The sequence below is a fragment of the Schistocerca piceifrons genome, chromosome X, assembly GCF_021461385.2.
Source record: "Schistocerca piceifrons isolate TAMUIC-IGC-003096 chromosome X, iqSchPice1.1, whole genome shotgun sequence".
Classification (NCBI taxonomy): Eukaryota; Metazoa; Arthropoda; class Insecta; order Orthoptera; family Acrididae; genus Schistocerca; species Schistocerca piceifrons.
The window spans coordinates 911,868,895-911,890,839 of record NC_060149.1 but is presented as its reverse complement, the minus strand read 5'-3'; the positions used below and the strand labels follow the sequence as shown (position 1 = coordinate 911,890,839).

General features: G+C 43.3%; 1 protein-coding gene across 1 annotated transcript in view; it reads right to left on the bottom strand.

Annotated features, from left to right (window-relative positions):
- Window positions 1-21,945, bottom strand: part of LOC124722003 (histidine ammonia-lyase-like) — a 233,334-nt gene that overhangs the window by 168,704 nt on the left and 42,685 nt on the right. The window contains exons 2-3 of the mRNA XM_047247177.1: window positions 10,014-10,190; window positions 9,867-9,933 (exon numbers count right to left, since the gene is read on the bottom strand). Coding sequence (XP_047103133.1) covers window positions 9,867-9,933; window positions 10,014-10,190 — 244 coding nt within the window. The remainder of the gene's footprint in view (window positions 1-9,866; window positions 9,934-10,013; window positions 10,191-21,945) is intronic.

The window sequence follows — 21,945 nt, the reverse complement described above, 5'->3', positions numbered from 1 at the left end:
AGGCCAATATTAATAATAAATAATAATAAATGATGAATGATAGTGAATAATAATAATAAAAAGAAGTACGGTTTTGCAGCCATAATCGTGCTGGAATTTGAATTTGGCGTTAATTTTCTCATGGAGGTAGGATAATAATAATAAATAACAATCATAAGTAACAATAATAAATAATAATAAATGACAATAAATTATAATGAATTATAGTAAATGATAATGAATAATAATATAGAAAAGTAAAGTTTTGCATGCATTATCTTGTTGGAATTGGAATTTGGCGCCAATTTCTTCTGGAGGCTTAGGTTAGTGGACATAGCCCAATTGAGCTATTTTCCCGCCAAAATTCAAAGTTCCCGCCAGTTTTTCGGGGGGGGGGGGGTTCTGTTAGTGGAGGTAGCCAAATTGACCTACTTTCCTGCTGAAATTCAAATTTGCCGCTGTTTTTCTGGAGGGTTATATTAGTGGACTTAGCCCAATTGACCTATTTTCCTGCCAAAAGCCGCCATCTTGGATGAGGTCATGTGCTGTTGCCAAGTCTACATACTGCCATCTTGGATGACATCATCGCCACCATTTTGAATAAATTTGACAACAATTGAAAGTGGGGTGGCACATACTTTGTCCCACTACTATCGAAATGATGTGTAATGGGTCATTTTACATCCACATTAGAAATTATTAGGAGCATACAATTACATACTGAACATTTCTACACTTTATTGATTTATTTATTTTATAAAAATAAGAAGATATGCAGATGTGAATTAATAATTCCTACCCACTACATTTTATACATTACAGTAATAGAAATTATTCTACAGAGCAGTTTGTATTAAAATTGCACTTTGCTGTTTGTCAGACATTTTAGATCAGTGGGTAAGTGATCAAAACTTTTTGTTGCAGCATTGTACAACCCTTTTTGTGCTAAAGACACCCTTAATGTGGAGTAATTGATGTCATTTTTCCTTCAGGTATTGTAATTATTACCTCACTGTTTCTTTTGAACAGTAGTAGATTATTTACAACAAACTTCATGAGGTAAGAAAGTACTGTGAACAATAATCAGAATACCCAGTTCCTTAAATAGATGTCTACAAGATGATCGTGGGTGAGTACCACATATTATTCTTACAGCATGTATTCATGCAATGAAGACTTACTTTCTTAAAGATCAGTTACTCCAGAACATTATTGCATATGACATTGCTGAATGGATATATGTAAAGTATGTCAACATATTGATTTGTCTCTCTCCAAGATTTGCAATGATTCTGAGCGCAAATGTGGATGAACTAAGTTGTCTTAGTAGTTCCAAACTGTGTTTTTTCCCCAGTTTAAATTCTCATCAATATGGACTCTGAAGAATTTTGAAGTTTGCACAAAATTTATTATTTCATCACCATGTGTTACCCCTATCATTGGTGTAGTACCTCTACATGTGCAGAAATGAATATGTTGTGCCTTTTTAGAATGTAGAGTGAGACCATTTGCAGAAAACCAGCAATGATATCTCTAAGAAGTTTATTTATCATTTCTTCTGTTTCTGTACATATGCTCGGACTGATCACAATACTATATATGATCTGTAAAATGGACTAGTTCTGTTTGTTGTATACTGGGCGGAAGACCGTTTAAATATACGAGGGTAATCCCAAAAGTAAGGTCTCCTATTTTTTTATAAGAACATAGACCTGTTTATTTCTACAATGGTTTACATCAGTCTAGAGCTTGAACATTTAGCTATTTTTCAACATAATCACCATTTCTGTCTTTGCATTTTTGTAGATGCTGTGGCAGTTTTTGTGTGCCCATGTCACACCAGCCCGCCGCCATGCTGTTCAGAAAGTTATGAACCTCTTCTTTCACCTCGTCGCCGGAGCTGAATTGCTTTCAGGACAAATGTTCTTTTAACCTAGGGAACCAGGACTATAGGGTGCGTGGGTGATTCTGTACCACTGAAACTGTTGCAGGAGAGCAACAGTTTGCCGAGCGATGTGTGCATCGACAGAAATGGTGATTATGTCGAAAAATAGTTAAATGTTAAAGCTGTAAAATGATGCAAACCATTGTAGAACTAAACATGTCTATGTACTTATAAAAAAATAGGAAACTTTACTTTTGGGATTGCCCTTGTACAAGGAACAGTAGTGGACCTATGATTGGACCTTGGGGAACCCCATACATGATTTCCCCCCAGTCAGAATTAGGTCTCTGGACTATATTGCTTGAATTACTTGGTAGAATTCTCTGCATTCTTTTGGTTAGATATGACGCTATCTGTTGGTTGGATATATCATCAATCCCATAACACATTAATTTATCTAAGAGAATACTGTGATTACCACGGTCAGATCCCTTAGAAAGGTAGCACAAAATACCAAACGGCGCTATTTTCCTATTTAATGCCTGTAAAATCTGGTCAGTGAACATGTAAATGGCATTATCAATAGAGCAACACTTGTGAAACCCAAACTGTGATTTTCTAAAGATACTATTGTTGCTATAGTGAGATGCTATCCTAGAATACATCATACTCTCAAAAAATTTGGCGAATGATGTCAGTTGTGAAACAAGTCGGTAGTTATTGACATCTCTCTTATCGCTTTTCTTAAAGAGGGGTTTAACAATGACATATTTCAGCCTTTGGTTAGTGATGCATTACGTATTTCAGATAAGACTGGGCTTCTTACATGGGAACAAATTTTTAATACTCTATTGAAAACACCATCATAACCAGACGAGCTTTTATTTTTGAGAGAATGTATAATTTTCTTAATTTAAGAAGGAGAAGTTGATGATACATTGTGTGATCGAATTTTATGAAAGTTACATTTTCAACATACTGCTGTGATTTTGCTCTTGAACCGTTTGTCCCTATGCTTTCTACACTGAAGCGCCAAAAGAAACTGGTATAGGCATTCGTATTCAAATAAAGAGGTATGTAAACAGGTAGAATACGGCGTTGCGGTCGGCGACACCTATATAAGACAACTAGCCTCTGGCACAGTTGCTACATCGGTTATTGCTGCTACAAAGGCAGATTATCAAGATTTGAGTGTGTTTGGACGTGGTGTTATAGTTGGTGCACGAGGATGGGACACAGAATTTTCGAGGTAGCGATGAAGTGGGAATTTTCCCGTGCGACCATTTCACGAGTGTGCCGTGAATATCACGAATCCTGTAAAACATCAAATCTCCGACATCGCTGCGGCCGGAAAAAGCTCCTGCAAGAATGGGACCAACGACGAATGAAGTGAATCGTTCAACGTGAAAGAAGTGCAACCCTTCCGCAAATTACTCAGATTTCAATGATGGGCCATCAACAAGTATCAGCGTGCGAACCGTTCAACGAAACATCATCGATATGGGCTTTCGGGGCCGAAGGCCCACTCGAGTACCCTCGATGACTGCACAACACAAAGCTTTACGCCTCGCCTGGGCCTGTCAACACCGACATTGGACTGTTAATAACTGGAAACATGTTGCCTGGTCGGACGAGTCTCGTTTCAAATTGTATCGAGGGGATGGATGTATACGACTATGGAGACAACATCACGAATCTCTGGTTTTTCAGAACGCAACTAGCGACAGAATATTATCAGATCCGTTAGATACATGTGTCTGTGGTCTGAAGTGCACGGAGATGACTTACAAGGTACTCTTGAGCTTCGACCGCTTAAGCTTGTGTCATATGACTGCGAGCCCAAGCTACAAGGCTTAATATACGCATACCAAGTAGAATGTGTGCCTGGAAATCCGGTCACCATTGTATTATCTTTTTCTGCAGGATAGCAGATGGAGCTTTTCCTGCAAACAGGTGAGGTATACAGTTAAATACTGGTAGAACTTTCTACGCTCTCAGTTATTACCCTCCTGAGAGAAGGAATGCTAAATCACAAGGGTTGAAAAAACCTGCACATACAGCAAGGATACGTATGGGTACCCATTAAGGACTATACTTCATACCACATAACAATATGTAAACGCCTACAGAAACAAATACCCCAAGAAAACCATAATATATAAGGGGTGATCAAAAAGTTTCCGTTTAAAGCAGTTGCTGCATTGTATATACAACCTAGCGCGACTCCTATGCAGGTATATAAGCACGATAAGGCGAAGTGCCCGGGAAAACCGCGACTGCGGGTGCTGGTGCTTCATGATAACGCACATACCAATATAGCAAGTTTCGTAATGCTGAAGTTGTGTCAACTCAAGTGAGAGACACTCGAGGTCCTGATCTCTCCCCATGAGATTATCACGCCTTAGATCCCTCAAGAAAAGCCTCGAAGGGTCGAACGAGGATGTGCAGCAGGCATTTACGGACTTCTTCAGCCAGGACTTCACGGTGTCTTACCAAACGGGTATTTTCAACCTGGTGCGGCGCTGGGATGATTGCCTCAACGCTCAGGGCGATTTTGCCCGATTAGCATACCGATTCTGAACTGTACGGCCTTTGAACGGAACTTTCTGAATGCCCCTTATACTATACCGTAGTTGATACTTCTCTCCAACCAAATTATTCCCTCTGTCCATCACCTATTCACTTCTCCAACTCTGTCCTCCTTGACAAACATACTTTTCACAGTCTACATGAAATAAACATCATTTGACCACTTCACCTTCTATCTTAATATAAAAGTAAGGCATTTGTATAACAAGTACATTTTGCATTCACTGTACATGATACTCTACTTCACCAATTTGCTATTGGACATTTTAGTTAAGCACAATAATAAGCATCGTCGTCCACACTCACTCCAAACTTGATCCAATGACCACTTTCATACAAATACTCGTACACACACATTTCCTACAACACCCATCTCTTTCTCTCCACATATCAGCAGCCAGATGTTATTTTCCGTCCCCGTTTCGTCCAGAAACAACCGAAGGGAACCGGTAATCCACGGTCAATGAAGCCTCGTGCAGTACAGCATCACCCGCAGTAGCATCGTTACCACCATCAACAGGAATAACAACAAAATCTCTACTGTCATATCACCGACAAGCAACCTCCATATCAGCGTCGTTACACCAAAAACTGTTATCATATAATAATCACAGTTTTTTGAAAAAATAATTTCATTATTCTCGTGTCGCTATCTGCTTTAATTCATTCCGTTGTCGTTCCGTTTTGTATACAACGTCACCGGACGAAATATAAGGGGTTATCAAAAAGTATCCTTCCGAAGGCTGTACAGTACAGCATCGGTATGTCAATCAGGCAAAATCGTTGTGAGCATTGAGGCAATCACCACACTGACACACTAGGTTGAAGATATCGATTTGGTAAAACACCGTGTCCTGCTGCGTGAAGAAGTCCATAACTGCCTGCTGCACATCCTCGTCCGGCAGGAGTCGTCTGTCCTTCGAGGCATTTTTAAGGGACCAAAGCGGTGAAAATCGCATGGGGAGAGATCAGGGCTATATGGTGGGTGTTCGAGTTGGGCGGATCTTCTGCGTTACGACATTTGCGATATGGGGATGTGCGTTATCGTGAGGTAGCAGCACCCCTTGGCGCACAATTTCACAACGGTGATTCTCGCACACATGCTGCCCCATACACATTCTTCACTCTCCGACAGATGTCTACCGGTATTTGTCATTCAGCAACCGAGAAAAGAATAACAGTTTGTCAACCTGTTTGGACTCATTCGATAATTACGTCACAGTAATTCACCTACCGCATTTACGGCACGCACGTCGGAAAGACACGAACGCCACACTAATACTTGCTTACATGTCGGTGCTTATATTCCCGCATTGAACTCACGCTACGATGCATATATTACGCAGTAGCAACGCACTGAAACGAAAACAATTTGATCTCCCCTTATAATAGTCAACCCTTTTCAAAGAAAGGAGTTCACTGGTCGCTTTGGAGCGCCGTATATCAAGCGGAACTGGTAGTAGGCGGTCATGTGATCCTCCACCGCTGACGTAAGCCACATCAATGAAGTGAGGTGTGTGAGCCAGTCGGTTGTTTAAAAACAGTGCAGTAAGATGGGTCGACGTGGAGATGGGGCAGAATTTCAGGAAGGAGCTCTCTTGTTTGAGCGTGTCCATAACCACGCCACGATTAAAGTTGTCCGATGTGTTGGTGTATCAGCACAGATTGTCCAATGTGTATGCAAGGAATGGTGCGCAACTCGTAACAATATGCCACTGAATAAAAACAGTGGCTCTAGAAAGGTCCTAACAGAGAGTTTCAGTCTTGTAATAATAATCTGTTTCAAACTCGACAGGCTTTGCTGCCGTCAGTGAACGCGAGTCCATCTCAGGCAGATTCCGAGGGGCCATTACGAAGGGAACTGTATTCAATGCATATTTTTAATTGGGTACTTAGCAAAACGCCATCACTCACAACCGACAACACACAGGAATACACACCTTCGCGTGCCAGTCAACATTTGGAAAACTGCTGAATGTAGACATGTAGTGTGGTACGACGAATCGCTCATTTGGCTTCTCTCAAATGATGCAAGGCGTCGAACGCACCGATGACCCAATAAGGCGTTCAGTTCGCTGCGTTTGAAGATTGTGCTTCAGGCCCGAGCTGATGCTTTGAGGCAGTTTTTCGTATCACGATTTGAGGCCAGTCATTCAGTTTACCTCGAGTGAGCCAGGATGTTTATTTCGACATTGTCGTTGGGCAAGTATTGTCCTTCCTGCCACACCTTCACGAAGACTGTGCTGTGGACCTCCTGTCTTCCAAGTTGACAAAAGTCGTGTTTGCACGGCTGCACCCATTCGTTCCTGGCTGCACGCATTCGTTCCTGCGTTGGCAGATACGCTGCCATCATATCGCACCTACACTGGCACGCCTAGTAATCACTCTGTCTTAATCCCACAGTAAATTCACTGATGATCCAAACCATTATGACCCCTGCCCTTCTCGAGGTTGGATGCCTCCTGTTGGCGTTGCGGGTACATGACGCAGTAAGGAAGGAATGAAAGCGGAAGAGATACGAATGGGCAGTAATTACAGCGAAGATAGGGGTGGAAATCTGATATAAGCGGTTTTGACAGAGAGCACATTGTTAAAGCCATGCAGCTGGAAACGAGAATCTCTGAAGCGGCGAATCTGGTCACCTGTTGACGAACTACTGTCGTGAGCACCTACGGAAAATGGTTGGAGGATGGTGAAATAACGAGTAGGCCGTATGGTATTGGACGACCACGTCTCAGCACAAAACGTAGACGTCGAAGGATCCCCCACTGAGTAATCAAGGATAGGCAGCGATCTGTGGCAGATCTGACGACAGGGTACAGTGCTGGTGCAGGCACAAATGTTTCGGAGCACGCCTTTCAAAGGCCATTGTTGAAATGGAGCTCCAACGACCACTTGTTCTTGTGTTGACCCAATATCGCCAGTTATGATTGCAGTGGGCACAAAATCTTGAGTTTTCACCGCGGATCAATAGAAACGTGTCTCTTGTCTAATGAATCGCATTTCTTGCTATAACAGACCGATGTTTGGGTCTTTACACGCTGTCATCCAGGCTGTACAAAACATGCAGGCCGGTGAGGGCAGAATAATGCTACAGGGTACATTGAGTTGGTCTTCCACTGGATCTGTGGTGGTAATCGAAGGCAACTTGAATGCAGTGAACTACATGAACATTATTGCGGATCCCCTGCGTCACTTCGTGCTTGAAGTCTCCCCATACGACTATGACATCTTCGGGCAGGATTGCAGGGTCAGAATCGCGCTACGGTGGTTTTAGGGGCCTTATAGTGTACTCACATTGATGTGTTGGCCAGAAAATGTGCCTGATCTGTGCCTACTGGGACACATATCGGGCGCCAGCTACGTGCCCGTAAACCAGTATCCCGTAATTTTCGGGAATTGCTTGGCCTGTGCCTAGACAACTGGTGCCTCATACTTCTGGAATCCTGGCACGGACCTGTAGAATCCATGACAAGCAGAATCTCTGTTGTACTGTGACTGAAAAGTGGAACAACACGATGTTAAAAAGGAGGTCATAATGTTTTGGCTGATCAGCGTATCTGGGATAATGTGAAACAGAGGATGAAACGCAGAAATCAACATTCTCGGAATTTAGTAGTTCTATATGATCTAATTATTAATAAAGAAATTTGTAGACTACCTTTGAGGCCGTTTATCAAGTCCAGAGACGGTGTTGTGTAGTATTAGTGTGATGTTTCCCCGAGGCGGCAACGTTTTTGCCCTGTGTGGTTACTTTGTAAGGTTGTACAATAGTCGTATGGCAACTATCAGCCGCCCCTCACAGGGGGAATGAAATAAACGTTAAAACGGCAAGACGCAATCAATATCTTCACTGCACGATAACAGTGGTGATGTTATTGATGACAGTGTCACTAAAGCAGAGTTACTAAACACGGTTTTCCTAAATTCCTTCACAAAAGAAAACGAAGTAAATATTACAGAATTCGAATCAAGATCAACTGCTAACATGAGTAATTTAGGAATCAGATATCCTCGATGTAGCGAAGCAGCTCAAAAGTCACAGCAATACCCATGAACTGAAAAGTTGAGTTACAGACCCATATCGCTAACGTCGATTTGTAGTACGATTTTGGATCATAAACTGCGCTCGAGAATTATCAATTACCTCGAAGAAAACGATTTATTAACAAACAGCTGACACGGATTGAGAAAATATCCTTCTTGTGAAACCGAACTAGCTCTTTATTCTCACGAAGTAATGAGCGCTATCGACAGGGGACGTCAAATTTATTCCACATGTTTAGATTTCCAGAAGGATTTTGACATCGTTCGTCGCAAGCGACTTCTAATCAAATTGCGTGCCTACGGAGTATCGTCTCATTTTTTTATTGGATTCTTGATTTCCAGTCAGAAATGTCACAGTTCGTAGTAACTGACGGATAGTCGTCGAGTAAAACACAAGTAATATCTGGCATTCCGCAAGGAACTGTTATGGGCCCTCTGTTTTTCCAGATCTACATAAACGGTTTAGGGACAATCCGAGCAGCCCTTTTAGACTGTTTGCAGATGATGCTGTTATTTGCCGTCTTGTAAAGACGAAATGCAAATTGATTTAAACAAGATATCTGTACGGTCCAAAAAGTGGCAATTGACTCTAAATAACGAAAAGTGTGATACTAAAAGGAATCTGCTAAATTTCGGTTACACGATAAATCACACAAATCTAAAGGCTGTAAACTCTACTAAATACTTGGGGATTACAATTGCGAATAACTTAAACTGGAACGATCACATAGATAATGTTGTGGGGAATGCAAATGAAAGACTGCTATTTATTGGCAAACACTTAGAAAATGTAACAGGTCTACTAAATAGACTGCTTACACAACTCTTGTCCGCCCTGTTCTGGCGTATTGCTGTGCGGTGTGAGATCCGCATCAGATAGGACTGACAGAGTATATCGGGGAAAGTTCAGAGAAGGGCAGCTCGTTTTGTATTATCTTGAAATAGGGGAGAAAGTTCCACCGATACGATACACGAATTGGAGTGGCAGTCATTAGAACAACAGCGTTTTCCGCTGGGTCAGGACCTTGTGATGAAATTTCAATCACCAACTTTCTCCTCAGAGTGTGAAAATGTTTTATTGGCGCCCTCCTACATGGGTAGAAATGATGATCGAGATAAAATAGGAGAAATTATAGGTCGCACGGGAAGGTGTTCGTTTTTCACGCACGCTGTTCGAGAGTTGTACGGTAGAGAAGTAGCTCGAACGTGGTTCGATGAACCCTCTGCTAGGCACTTAAATACGAATTGCAGAGTAATCGTGTGGATTTAGATGAAAAAATTAAACGGACAGGGTAAAAACATACATTGGCGAGAGATGTCGGATATCATTTACGACGATATAATATAGTGAGAATTTGAAGGATACACGGGCTCCAGTATGTGCTTCAGGTTGTCTGGAATGATGGATGCGCTCCGCAGGTCCGACCTCATCACTGAAAGAGAACAAGTGGTGTGTGGACATTGCCGGTAAAGTGGGCGCGTGCGTGTGAGAGCGCGGCGCAGGTTGACGTACCGACGATGACGAAGTCGTTGTCGTCGAGCACGTCTGCGATGGCGTCCTCCATGTGCAGCAGCACGCCCCCGCGCATCTTGCGCACCTCCTGCACGTCGTTGTCATCGCCGCTGCCCTTGTTCAGCTTGCGGTAGCGCATCAGCGCCTCCGAGCCGAGCCAGTGCACGTTCTGCGAGCCTGCGACACGTTCGCATGTCACACACCAAACACTACCTGCAACTAGGTCTGTGATAAAATATCGATAATCGATAGCAGTGGTGCTATGCAATTGGTGCAGTGGATAGCGTTTTCAGTTAACGTGTAGGAGGACGACGGTTCGATTCTGGGATGTGGAATTTTTTTTCTGCTAAAGGTAGTCTGTGAGGTACGGTGTAGCGATTACTGTGGGTCTTCTACAAAACATCTACAGTTACGTATTACGAACACGGAAATGGAAATACAATCGTTTTCTTTGGTCAGCTTTTAAAGAAATCTTTTGCATGTGGTGGACGCGAATTGTTTCGCACAACTGCGTCTACTAGATTCCAAACTTGTTTTGTGTGTAATCCTTCCCCAGTGGTCCCCTCGATTAATACCGACAATTATTCTTGTCACGTTCGGGTCCATTACAATCCGTTACGGCCTTCCTCACCAGTAGGCCTAGCGACTTACTTAGCAAATAATTTCGATGGGACCACTGGAGGGAGGGTACACAGAAAACGGGTTTGGAATCTAGTAGAAGCAGTGGTGCGAAACAGTTTGCGTCCACGACGTGCTAAAGACTTCTTTAAAAGCCGACCAATAAAAACGATTGTATTTCCATTTCTGTGTTCGTAATATGTAACTCCAAATGTTTTGTAGAAGGCCCACTGTAATCGCTGTATGACGATTAAGACGCTAGATAGCGTACCATGCAGACTACTTTTAGCAAACAAAGACAAACACGCCTCGACTTAGTATCGAACCCTCGACCTCCTGCATGCCAACCAAAAACACTATCCAGTGCACAAACTGCACAGCACTGTTTTTCTTCTGACAGAGGTAGTTACCAAACTTGTGATTACAGTGCCGCCGGACTGCCTATCCTTAACGTCCATTTATTGCCCGAAATATGCGCAGGACGAAATTTTGTGAGAGAAACTTTTGTACTGCCAGTATGTGAGGAATCGCGCTGCGAAGTTCGAGTGCGCGATTTTTTTTCACGTTGTATATCGATAATACTTCTTCCGTATATATATCGATATCAAAACGGCAATATCGAGTGCCGATTTTTTATTTTATACTTTATTTTTTTTCAAAAATTTCGGTAAATATTTGAAGTTGTTCTTTTGAAATTGTAGTAGAACATAATTTTACTTTCACTGTCTGAAGGAACCTTATTATTTTTAGAGCGTTCGTGACGTCCAGTCCTCTTTCACTATGTGAAGCAAGTATACGTGGCACTAAACAAGTAGTCTGATTGGACTGGGAGTGGCGGGGGGGGGGGGGGGGGGGCTGCGGTGTGAATGGAACAATAAGATTTCCGATGTGAAGAAATAGCACACCAGCTGCTTTAAAAAAACGCGGAGACGTCTGAGGGGAAATGCTGACGTAATCGTCGCTTGGAGCTACCAACAGAAACTGCAACGTCTAGCTTCATCACGTAATTTTGACACTACAGCTGCTAGTTCGCTGGCGTTGGCAGAAACGAAAAAACTGAGAAGTCGACATGAAGTGTTCCGGACAAATTCGGTATGTGACGAAACCGAACAACGGACCCATCGGGCACCTTTTATTGTGCTACTTGCATGCAAAAAAATGGTTCAAATGGCTCTGAGCACTATGGGACTTAACATGTATGGTCATCAGTCCCCTAGAACTTAGAACTACTTAAACCCAACTAACTTAAGGACATCACACAACAACCAGTCATCACGAGGCGGAGAAAATCCCTGACCCCGCCGGGAATCGAACCCGGGAACCCGCGAACCCGGGCGTGGGAAGCGAGAACGCTACCGCACGACCACGAGCTGCGGACACTTGCATGCAATTACCAAGCGTTTTCCTTTGAATTCTTGCTTTAAGGGAGATTGGCAGTCTGATAGCTTGTTGATGTACAGAATATCTAACAATGAATCAATACTTAAATATAAAGCTCTAAAACAGGCAGTGTATTTACAATGCGAATCCGATATGTTTATAGATCGGTTGGTCGATATTTTTCCGTCGATATATCGGTATCTTTATTTGATATCTCAATGCCGATAATGTTATTCTTTTAAATACCGATATCTCGAAATACCGATGTTTTTAAAAATATTAACAGTCCTACCTGGAAGCACATGTACAGCTCCTCATCGGTAGCGGATATCTCAGCAACATTCTATTACAATACTAAGGATGAATAAAATCAACGACCAGGTAGGCCGCATCTAACGTGCCGAGAAGACACAGAGTGCCGAGGGACTTGATTCATTGCTGAGGCCAGTTGGAGGGTGATTAAGTCCCTGGTCGGAAAAGCTGTATACACTATCTGATCAAAAGTATCCGGACACCTACACTGCCGGAAAAAATGCATCAGAATCAAGGATCGTGTTTAATGGCACTAGGGTATAACATGTGCGTACTGAAGTGTTAGCGATTTATTTGTCACAGTCATCGGCGATCAGATAGCACTCAGGAGACCAATCTGTGCACACTCTGTTTTGACTTTGCAGGCAGTAATTGCGCTGAGTTTAGAGGTAAACAGTGTTAGCAACATTCATTCTAGGATGCAACCATGCCCCGACGACGAGTATGTACTCCAACTGATCAGTTTCAGACATTTGAACAGTGTCTCATTGTGGGCCTGCGGGAAGCTGGATGGACGTATCGATGTATTGCTGCACTTGTTTGGCGCAGTGCATCGGTGGTGTACGCCTGCTTTCAGCAGTGGTCTGTGGAACATTCCCACACTTGTATACCAGCTACTGGAGGTCCACATAGTAGAGACACACATCAACACCGATGCGTTGTGCAAGCAGCAGTGCCCGACCAAACATAATCCAGTGACGAAATCGGGGCACATGTTACACCTGATGTGTAATCAGGGACCATTCGTAGCCATCTTCGTGTTTCGGGATTGAGATCAAATGTGCCTCTGGCCAGGATAACAGTGACACCACAATACCGCCAGGCATGACTACTCTGGTGTCACAAAAGAGTTGACCGGAGAGAGAAATCGGCTCTGTTGTCTTCAGTGATGAGAGTAGGTTTTACCCGTAGATGAGTGATGGACGTACACATGTATGATGTAAACCTAGTGAGCTGCCCATTCCAGAGCGCCTCTGCCCACGACAACACACAGGTCCCATCCCAGGCTTCATGGTGTGGTGGGCCATCAGTTATAACTCGCAGTTACGTTTGATATTTTTGCTGGGTAAAGTAACCAGTACCCACCACATTGGACACGCTATTAGCCCCATGCTACTGCCAGTTATTCGACAGGAAGAGCATGGGCTTTTTCATGATAGTAATGCACGTCTATACACGTCTGCTGCGACGAACGTGCTCTTCATGATGCACAAAAACTCCACTGGCCAGCAAGATCGCTAGATCAACTCACCAACTGAACATGAATGGGGCATGATCAATTGGATACTTATCAGTTCTACAGGGACAACAAAAAAACTGCCGCATTGCAACGAAATGCGCAGCATGCTTGGGACAATTTGTCTCAGGATGTCATTCGGAACTATTATGATCTGTGTACACACTGAAAAGCCGAAGACAGTGGTACACCTGCCTAAATCGTGTATGGCCCCCGCGAGCACGCAGAAGTGCCGCAACACGACGTGGCATGGACTCGACTAATGTCTGAAGTAGTGCTGGAGGGAACTGGCACCGTGAATGCTGCAGTGCTAACCACATATCCGTAAGAGTACGAGAGGGTAGAGACCTCTTCTGAACAGCACGTTGCAAGGCATCCCAGATATGCTCAATAATGTTCATGTCTGGGGAGTTCGGTGACCAGCGAAAGCGTTTAAACTCAGAAGAGTGTTCCTGGAGCCACTTTGTAGCAATTCAGCACGTGTGGGGTGTCGCAGTGTCCTGCTGGAATTGCCCATATCACTCCAACTGCACACGCCCCACATCATTACAGGGCCTCCACCAGCTTGAAGAGTCCCTGCTGACATGCAGGGTCTATGGATCCATGAGGTTGTCTCCATACCCGTACTCGTCCATCCGCTCGATACCATTTGAAACGAGACACGTCCGTCCAGGCAACTTGTTTCCAGTCACCAACAGTCCAATGTCGGTGTTGACGGGCCCAGGCGAGGTGTAAAGCATTGTGTTGTGCAGCCATCAAGGGTACACCAACGGTCCTTCGGCTCTGAAAGCCCATATCGATGATGTTTCGTTGAAAGGTTCGCACGCTGACACTTGTTGATATCCCAGCATTGAAATCTGCAGCAATTTGCGGAAGGGTTGCACTTCTCTCACGTTGATCGATTCTCTTCATTTGTCTTTGGTCCCATTCTGGCAGGATCTTTTTCTGAGGGCAGCGATGTTGGGAATTTGATGTTTTATTGGGTTCCTGATATTCACAGTACACTCGTGAAATGGTAGTACGAGAAAATACTCACTTCATCGGTGCCTCGGAGACGCTGTGCCTCATCTCTCGTGCGCCGACTGTAACACCACGTTCAAACCCACTTAAATCTTAATAACCTGCCATTTTAGCAGCAGTAACCGATCTAACAACTGCGCTAGACGCTTGTTGTCCTACATAGGCGTTGCTGACGCGGCGCCGTAGTCTGACTGTTTACATGTCTCTGTATTTGAATACGTATACCTATACCAGTTTCTTTGGCGCTTCAGTGTATTTGAGTGACGTCCGACAGAACAGACACCACTCGTGATGACGCTGCTGATGCGCACATTTATATGAGATATAGAATAGGGAAAGAAAGGAGGGGATGGGTGTTAATTCGCGACTTCCAGCCGCACAGGGCATTGTGATAATGCGATGGCGAAAGTTGAAAATATGCGCCGGACCGGGACTCGAGTCCGGAATTAACGCATATCGTGAGGGATCGCCTGTTTTGTAGGACATATCCGACGTGTCAAGGACACGTCCCACTCTTATAGAAAGGTATGGTATATTCGAGTGGTGTCTGTTCATCTCGGACAGGTCCGACAAAACTGACATCACTCAAATAGATACATTTCTGTAACAGCGCAACGGTTCCTTGACGTTTGTTTGAGGGTAGATGCATTAATATCGTCCAAAATCCTATGGGAATCAACTATTCGCGAGAAGTGAGTTAACGGACGAGGAACGCTGCATTGCAGCGTGCAACGATTTGGATATTCGAATCGTTCATTGACCGTGTCCGGATGGCTGGGAATACATAGTCGGATGGCCTTTGGTCGGTATGGCTTGTTTCTGTCCATTACTATTATTTATTTTATGGCCTTCATTGGAACACTCTAGTGAAAAATACAAAGATGTAAACAAGTTGTTACACAGGGATACAATTTGGCTCAACAATAACATAATATGGTATTTAGGTAATATAATTATTGGAGTCTATTCTTATATGAAAGGTGTTTTGCTCTTCTGTCTGTCCAATATTTCTTCATTCTTTCAGATATTTTCTTTCTTTCGTTACTAAATTTAGCTAGGAAACAATATAGCGCTCTGTAGCGATATAGCATCGAAGTCTGCAAGCCGGCCGAAGTGGCCGTGCGGTTAAAGGCGCTGCAGTCTGGAACCGCAAGACCGCTACGGTCGCAGGTTCGAATCCTGCCTCGGGCATGGATGTTTGTGATGTCCTTAGGTTAGTTAGGTTTAACTAGTTCTAAGTTCTAGGGGACTAATGACCTCAGCAGTTGAGTCCCATAGTGCTCAGAGCCATTTTTTTTCGAAGTCTGCATGTTGAATGCAATGCTGATTTGAATGTATTTCCTTCCTTGCGAGGAGGAGTTTGGCTTGTTCCGCCCACACCTCTCCTTCCCGTGCAGCAGGCAAGTTTTAGACGCTGGTCTCGTGCTTACGCTTTCAGCATACCCGCGAAAGCTGCCATGTTATAGGGGAGAGGACCAACGTGTGGACACACCACAGATATTGAAGACCTGCAACTAATATATGATGCTAAAGAGAGACACACCTTCTGGTCAGCTAGATGGCAACGCGGTTTCAACCCAGACCTGTGCTTTGTTAGTAGAGACCACAAGGGTAAAGGTTACCCATCAAGCAGGAAAGCACTAACTAACTTCCCACACAGCCAGCATAGACCTGTCATTGTCCACTTTGGAATACAAGTCCCTCCTATAAAATCAGCTCCAAAACCAAGATGGAATTTTGGGATAAAGCCAATCATTAACAACTATGAACGATTTAGTAAAGCTCTTATTGCATCAGCTAAGAAAACTATACCACGCGGTTTCAGGAAAGAATATACACCTGCCTGGAATGAAACAACTGAACGCCTCTACAACGAGTTCAACGAATCGAGAGACAGAGAAGTGGCAGAGGAACTTATCGAGTCACTTGACAGCGCCCGAAGAGAAAAGTGGAAAAAAACCGTGGAAGGTATAGACTTTAGAAAGTCCAGTCGAAAATCGTGGGCCCTACTCAGGAAACTAGGATCTGGTGCATACAATCCCTGTGAAAGAGCAAAAACCACTCCCAATGCAATTGCAGGCCGTATAGCCAATATGTCCAGGGCACCTCTTGACAAAGAAACCACCAGAAACATTAACAAACTAATTAAAACACGGTGGAGACAAGCTACTGAAAGAGCACATCCTGCAGCACCTTTCACAGTGGAAGAACTGAAAACGGCTATCTCGAACATCAAAACTAGGAAGGCAGCTGGGCCAGATGAGTTATACCCAGAATTTATTAAGTATAGTGGGAAAAATGTTATCAACTGGCTCGTGAACTTCTATAATAACGTCCTTGAAGAAGGCCGAGTGCCTAAGATATTCAAAAGATCTTAAGTATTGCCAATATTAAAACCTGGGAAAACACCAGACAAGCCTGAACATTTTAGACCAATCTCTCTTCTGAGCACCTGCTTCAGACTCTTGGAGAGACTCTTGTATAATCGTATTGGGACGACTTTGAATGAAAGAATCCCCATCGAGCAGGCTGGTTTTCGACCACAACGTAATTGTTGCGACCAAGTACTGGCTTTAACAACACATATCGAGAACGGTTATGAACGGAAACTTAAAACAGCTGTTGCATTTGTAGATTTAACCGCTGTATACGATACTGTGTGGAGGCATGGTCTTCTTAGCAAGATACTTGAGATTGTCCCTTGCCATACCTTGGACAAATTACTAAGTGATATGCTCAGCAATAGAACCCTTGAAGTTCATGTAGAAGGAAGGAAGAGTCGAACCATTGTTTCAAACAACGGCTTACCACAAGGTTCTGTATTGTCACCATTACTTTTCAATGTGTACATAAGCGACATACCAACAACAAATGCGCGGAAGTTCTGTTACGCAGATGACATGGCCCTGGCTGTGCAACATGAAAGTTTTGAACAGTGTGAAAACTCCCTTAACCAAGACCTCGGAGTAATGGGTAAATATTTCAAATCTTGGAGATTAATTCCTAACCTAATAAAGTCAGAAGTTACAGTGTTTCATTTAAACAACCAACAGGCAACCCGATCCCCTGACGTTACCTTTGCTGGTAGAAAGTTAAAGCAGAACCCAAACCCAAAATATCTTGGTATTAAATTGGATAGATCGCTTACATTCAAACCACACCTAATAGATACTGCTGCTAAGATACGTACAAGAAATAATATTATTCAAAAGCTCGCCAATACTAGCTGGGTAGCTGATGTACATACTCTGAAGATTTCTTCGGTAGCGCTGGTGTACTCTGTTGCGGAATATTGCAGCCCTATTTGGCTTAACAGCAGCCACACGTCTGAAGTGGATACTCAACTAAACAATACCATGAGAACCATAACTGGGACCATTAAATTCACCCCACTACCTTGGCTTCCTGTTCTCTGCAGTATAGCTCCACCACATGTTAGGCTGCAAACCGCCTTAGTTAATGAATGGCGTAAAATCTCCTCCAATACCAACCTTCCAATCCATCAAGACACTGCCGCAAATCTTTCCCGACTAAGATGTAGAAGACCACCATGGAGAACAGCTCAAAACCTTATAATTACGTCTTACGATGCTATGGATTTACGGAAAAACGAATGGTCTCAGACTGAACTATCCAAGAACTGCAATGAAATATCACCTGGTGGAAACCTACCTGGTACAGACCTGCCAAGAAGAACTTGGGTTATACTCAATAGACTCAGAACTGGTCATGGCAGAAGTGGCGAGATGCTCTGTAGATGGGGCATACGAGATTCACCACAGTGCGATTGTGGACATCCAGAGCAAACGATCCAGTACATCATTCAGGAATGCCCTAAACGTGCGTTTAAAGGATGCATTCGAGAACTTTATGCAGCCTCCCCTGCAGCCGTCGAGTGGATGGAAGACCTAGACATAGAACTTTAAAGAGACTCTATAGATTCCATATATGTGACTGCTGAATGACCTTATAGAAACAATTTCTGTATGATAATTTTATCTTATCTATGGCAAAATACCTTATTGTAACAATCTGTGTATGCCTACTTTATCCTTAATTGAATGTCCATAAGACGAGACATTATTTATGTGTTATAATGTATGTTGATTTTATCTTTATCTGTCTGTATGTATTTAAACATGAAACCATTTGTACTTGAAAACCACATACGCTAAATAAATAAATAACCACAGTTCCGTGCCTAATACGGTGGAGGACAACCGCTAGCATTCAAAACAGCATCCAGTCTTCTTGGAATGGATAAATACGGGTTCGTTACAGTTTTCAAGGGAATTGTGCCCTTCCTCCCTCAAAATAGTGGCAAGCTGAGGTAACGATGATGGAGGTGGATAGCGATCACGCATCCTTGTCTTCAAAGCAGACCGCAAAAGGCTCAATAGTATTGAGATCTAGTGACGATGGTGGCCAAGGGAAATGCGATAATTCATCCTCGTGCTCACAAAACTGGTCCTGGCCAATGCGAGCTGTGTTAGCAGGGACCCTGTCGTCTTGGAACATATCGTCACCGTTGCGGAATAAATGTTTTACAGTGGGAAATACCTGATCAGCCAAAATAGTCACATAATCCTCGACAGAAATGCGACCTCGCAGATTACCCGTGGAGCCCATGGAATACCTCCATATGGCTGCCAAATCATCACCGAATCCCCACCAAGTTTCACTCTTGGAACGTAAATTCAACCAGAAATTGGAAATAGTGTGTAACAAGATTCATTCGACCGAATAACTTTCTTACAGTGCTCCACGATCCAGGTTTTATGGCTTCGGCACCACGTTTTCATGTTACGGGCATTTTCATCACTGCTGAGTGGTTGTGGAATTGCAGCTCGCCCTGAAATTCGCACCTTATGGACTCCCTTGGTGTTTTTTTTGTTGCTGACTGGGTTCGCGAGTGCGACATTCAGTTCTGCAGTGATTTTTGAAGCTGTCGTCCTTTTTATTTTTCGTCATAATCCTCTCGAATGACCATCTGTGACAATCACTCAGCACACACTTTCACCTGCGTTGTGACTTAGCGGATGATGTTTATCCTGTTTCCCTGTACCTAAATTTTCGATATGTGCCTCTTGAAACACCAAACACTTCGGCTACCTCGGTTACAGAGGCACCCAACATACGAGCGCCAACAATCCCACCTTCTAATTCACTTAGCTCTCACAACTACACAGAACACTGTTCTGACCACGGCGTCCAATCACTTGCGAACGCAGACACTTTCGGTTTTACCTGCTTCGAAGGGTTGAGTGCCCTTGTCTCCTCCTCCTACCCTGGAACACGGCCCCTGGGATTCCCCTGGAAGGTGTACAGAAACTTGCTGTTTTACCTGCTCCGAAGGGAAACTAGCGCCACGCTGGTCGAAGCACAAGTCCTTATGCTCACTTTACTTCCGAAGTTCCTCGGGTGACCATCAATATGGAAGTTATTACAACGGCCAAGGGCAGGCCTTCCGCTCATCACAGTAGTTATACGATCGTGAAGTGAAGGAACCTAAAGAATCTGTTTTTACGTGGGTGACCTTACGCCAAAAATCGGATCATTGCAATGGAAGGAAGCATTCGAAGAACGGAGAAGTGTTTAACATAGCAGAACATCTCTGTGGATCACCTGATGATTCAGTTCTGGCAGTGAAGAACCAAGTGGAGAGGGCGAAGAAGAGACATGAGAAGAAACTACGCAGTTATCAGAGAAATAGGTGGATGAAATGGGAAATCTTCATGATAAAGATTATGCCTTTGTTACGTGATGCCTAATTCAAAATCTTTGAAGAGGACCTTGCGTCGTCACTGGAGTCAAGTGTGGGGAACAAACAATAGCTCATAAACACTTATGAATTTGTACTTTCATCATTGCAGCCCAGTCAGCAATCGTGATAATCTAATATATAAGAAACTACCAGCCTCGATTGCGGTAATGAAACCAACCTTTACCTAGGTTTCAGCCCAAATAATTGAGCCTTCTTCAGAAGATATACCTGAATCTATAATATGTCCAAGAGGGCATGGTCTAGAAATAAAACTACAACAGCCTGAATAAGCGTAGTCACATTTTAAAAATGAATCATCTTCATGAAGGTCTTTTAAAAACGGGAGATGGCAGTAACTTTCTTCGAGAAGACGACAAATTGCAGGAGAAGATAATCATGTTTAGTGTCAATAAAGGGAAAGAAAGCTCAAAAACGTTTTTCTAATTTTTTATGGATGGGAAATTTAAGAAGTGCAGCAAGTAGTTTGCACAAATCTGAACCAAACATGATAACTTTGGAGGTCCGAGTGACGAAACAAACGTTCTTCCTACTGCACTTGCACTGCTACTAATATAACGAAAAGCTCTCTCAATCTTTTGACTACTTTGTTAACAACTGCCTACAGAATGAGGATATCCCCAAAGCAATGTGCTGCGGAATGGGGCATCGAACGGTGAACACCGTAGAAGGGTGGCACAACAAAATAATAACAACATAAATAACATTATTGGACACCCTCATCCTACGTCACCTACTTGGTGGAGTGCTTGAAGAAGGAAGTGATGCTCACAAACTGCATGTTCATGAATTTGGAGATCAATCTTGAAGGAAAGAAGAGGAAGATGAAATAATTGAAGCTGGACAACAGGAGACAGATCCGCAAAAAAATATGAAGAGTTTGGCAACGTTAGGTCCTGCTTGCGACCCATTGACTGTATTCAGAATGGCGATTAATATATGTTAAAAAGTAATGTATTAAGAAGCTATGGAGACCACTGAGTCCTCTCGCAGATTATTTAATTAACATTATAAAGTACTCTCTAAGGCAAAAAAAAAAAAAAAAAAAAAAAAAAAAAAAAAAAACGACGCACCGTGAAGGAATTATCCGAAAGGGACAGAAATCGGTAAACGTGATGTACATATACAGGCAAACAAATGACTACAATTTCAGAAAAATTGGATGATTTATTCAAGAGAAAGGGCTCCATAAATTGAGCAAATCATTAACGCGTCGGTCCACCTCTGGTCCTTATGCAAGCATTTATTCGGCAAGCCTTTAATTGATAGGTTTGTTGGATGCTGGTCAAGGTAGGGTTTGGTAAGCACTAAGACAAGCAGTAATACTCTCGCCCTATACGGCTGGGCATTATCTTGCTGAAATGTAAGCCCACGATGGCTTGTCACGAAGGGCAACAAAACGAGGCATAGAATGTCGCGGACTTACTGCTGTGCTGAAAGAGTGCCGTGGATGACTACCAAAGGGATCTTGCTATGAAAAGATATGGCACGCCCGCAGTACGGCCAGACAGCCAAGAGTGATACCGGATTTTACTCTCGGCTGTCGGGCTGTATGGAGGGCGACCATCAGGTTGGTATCCCAT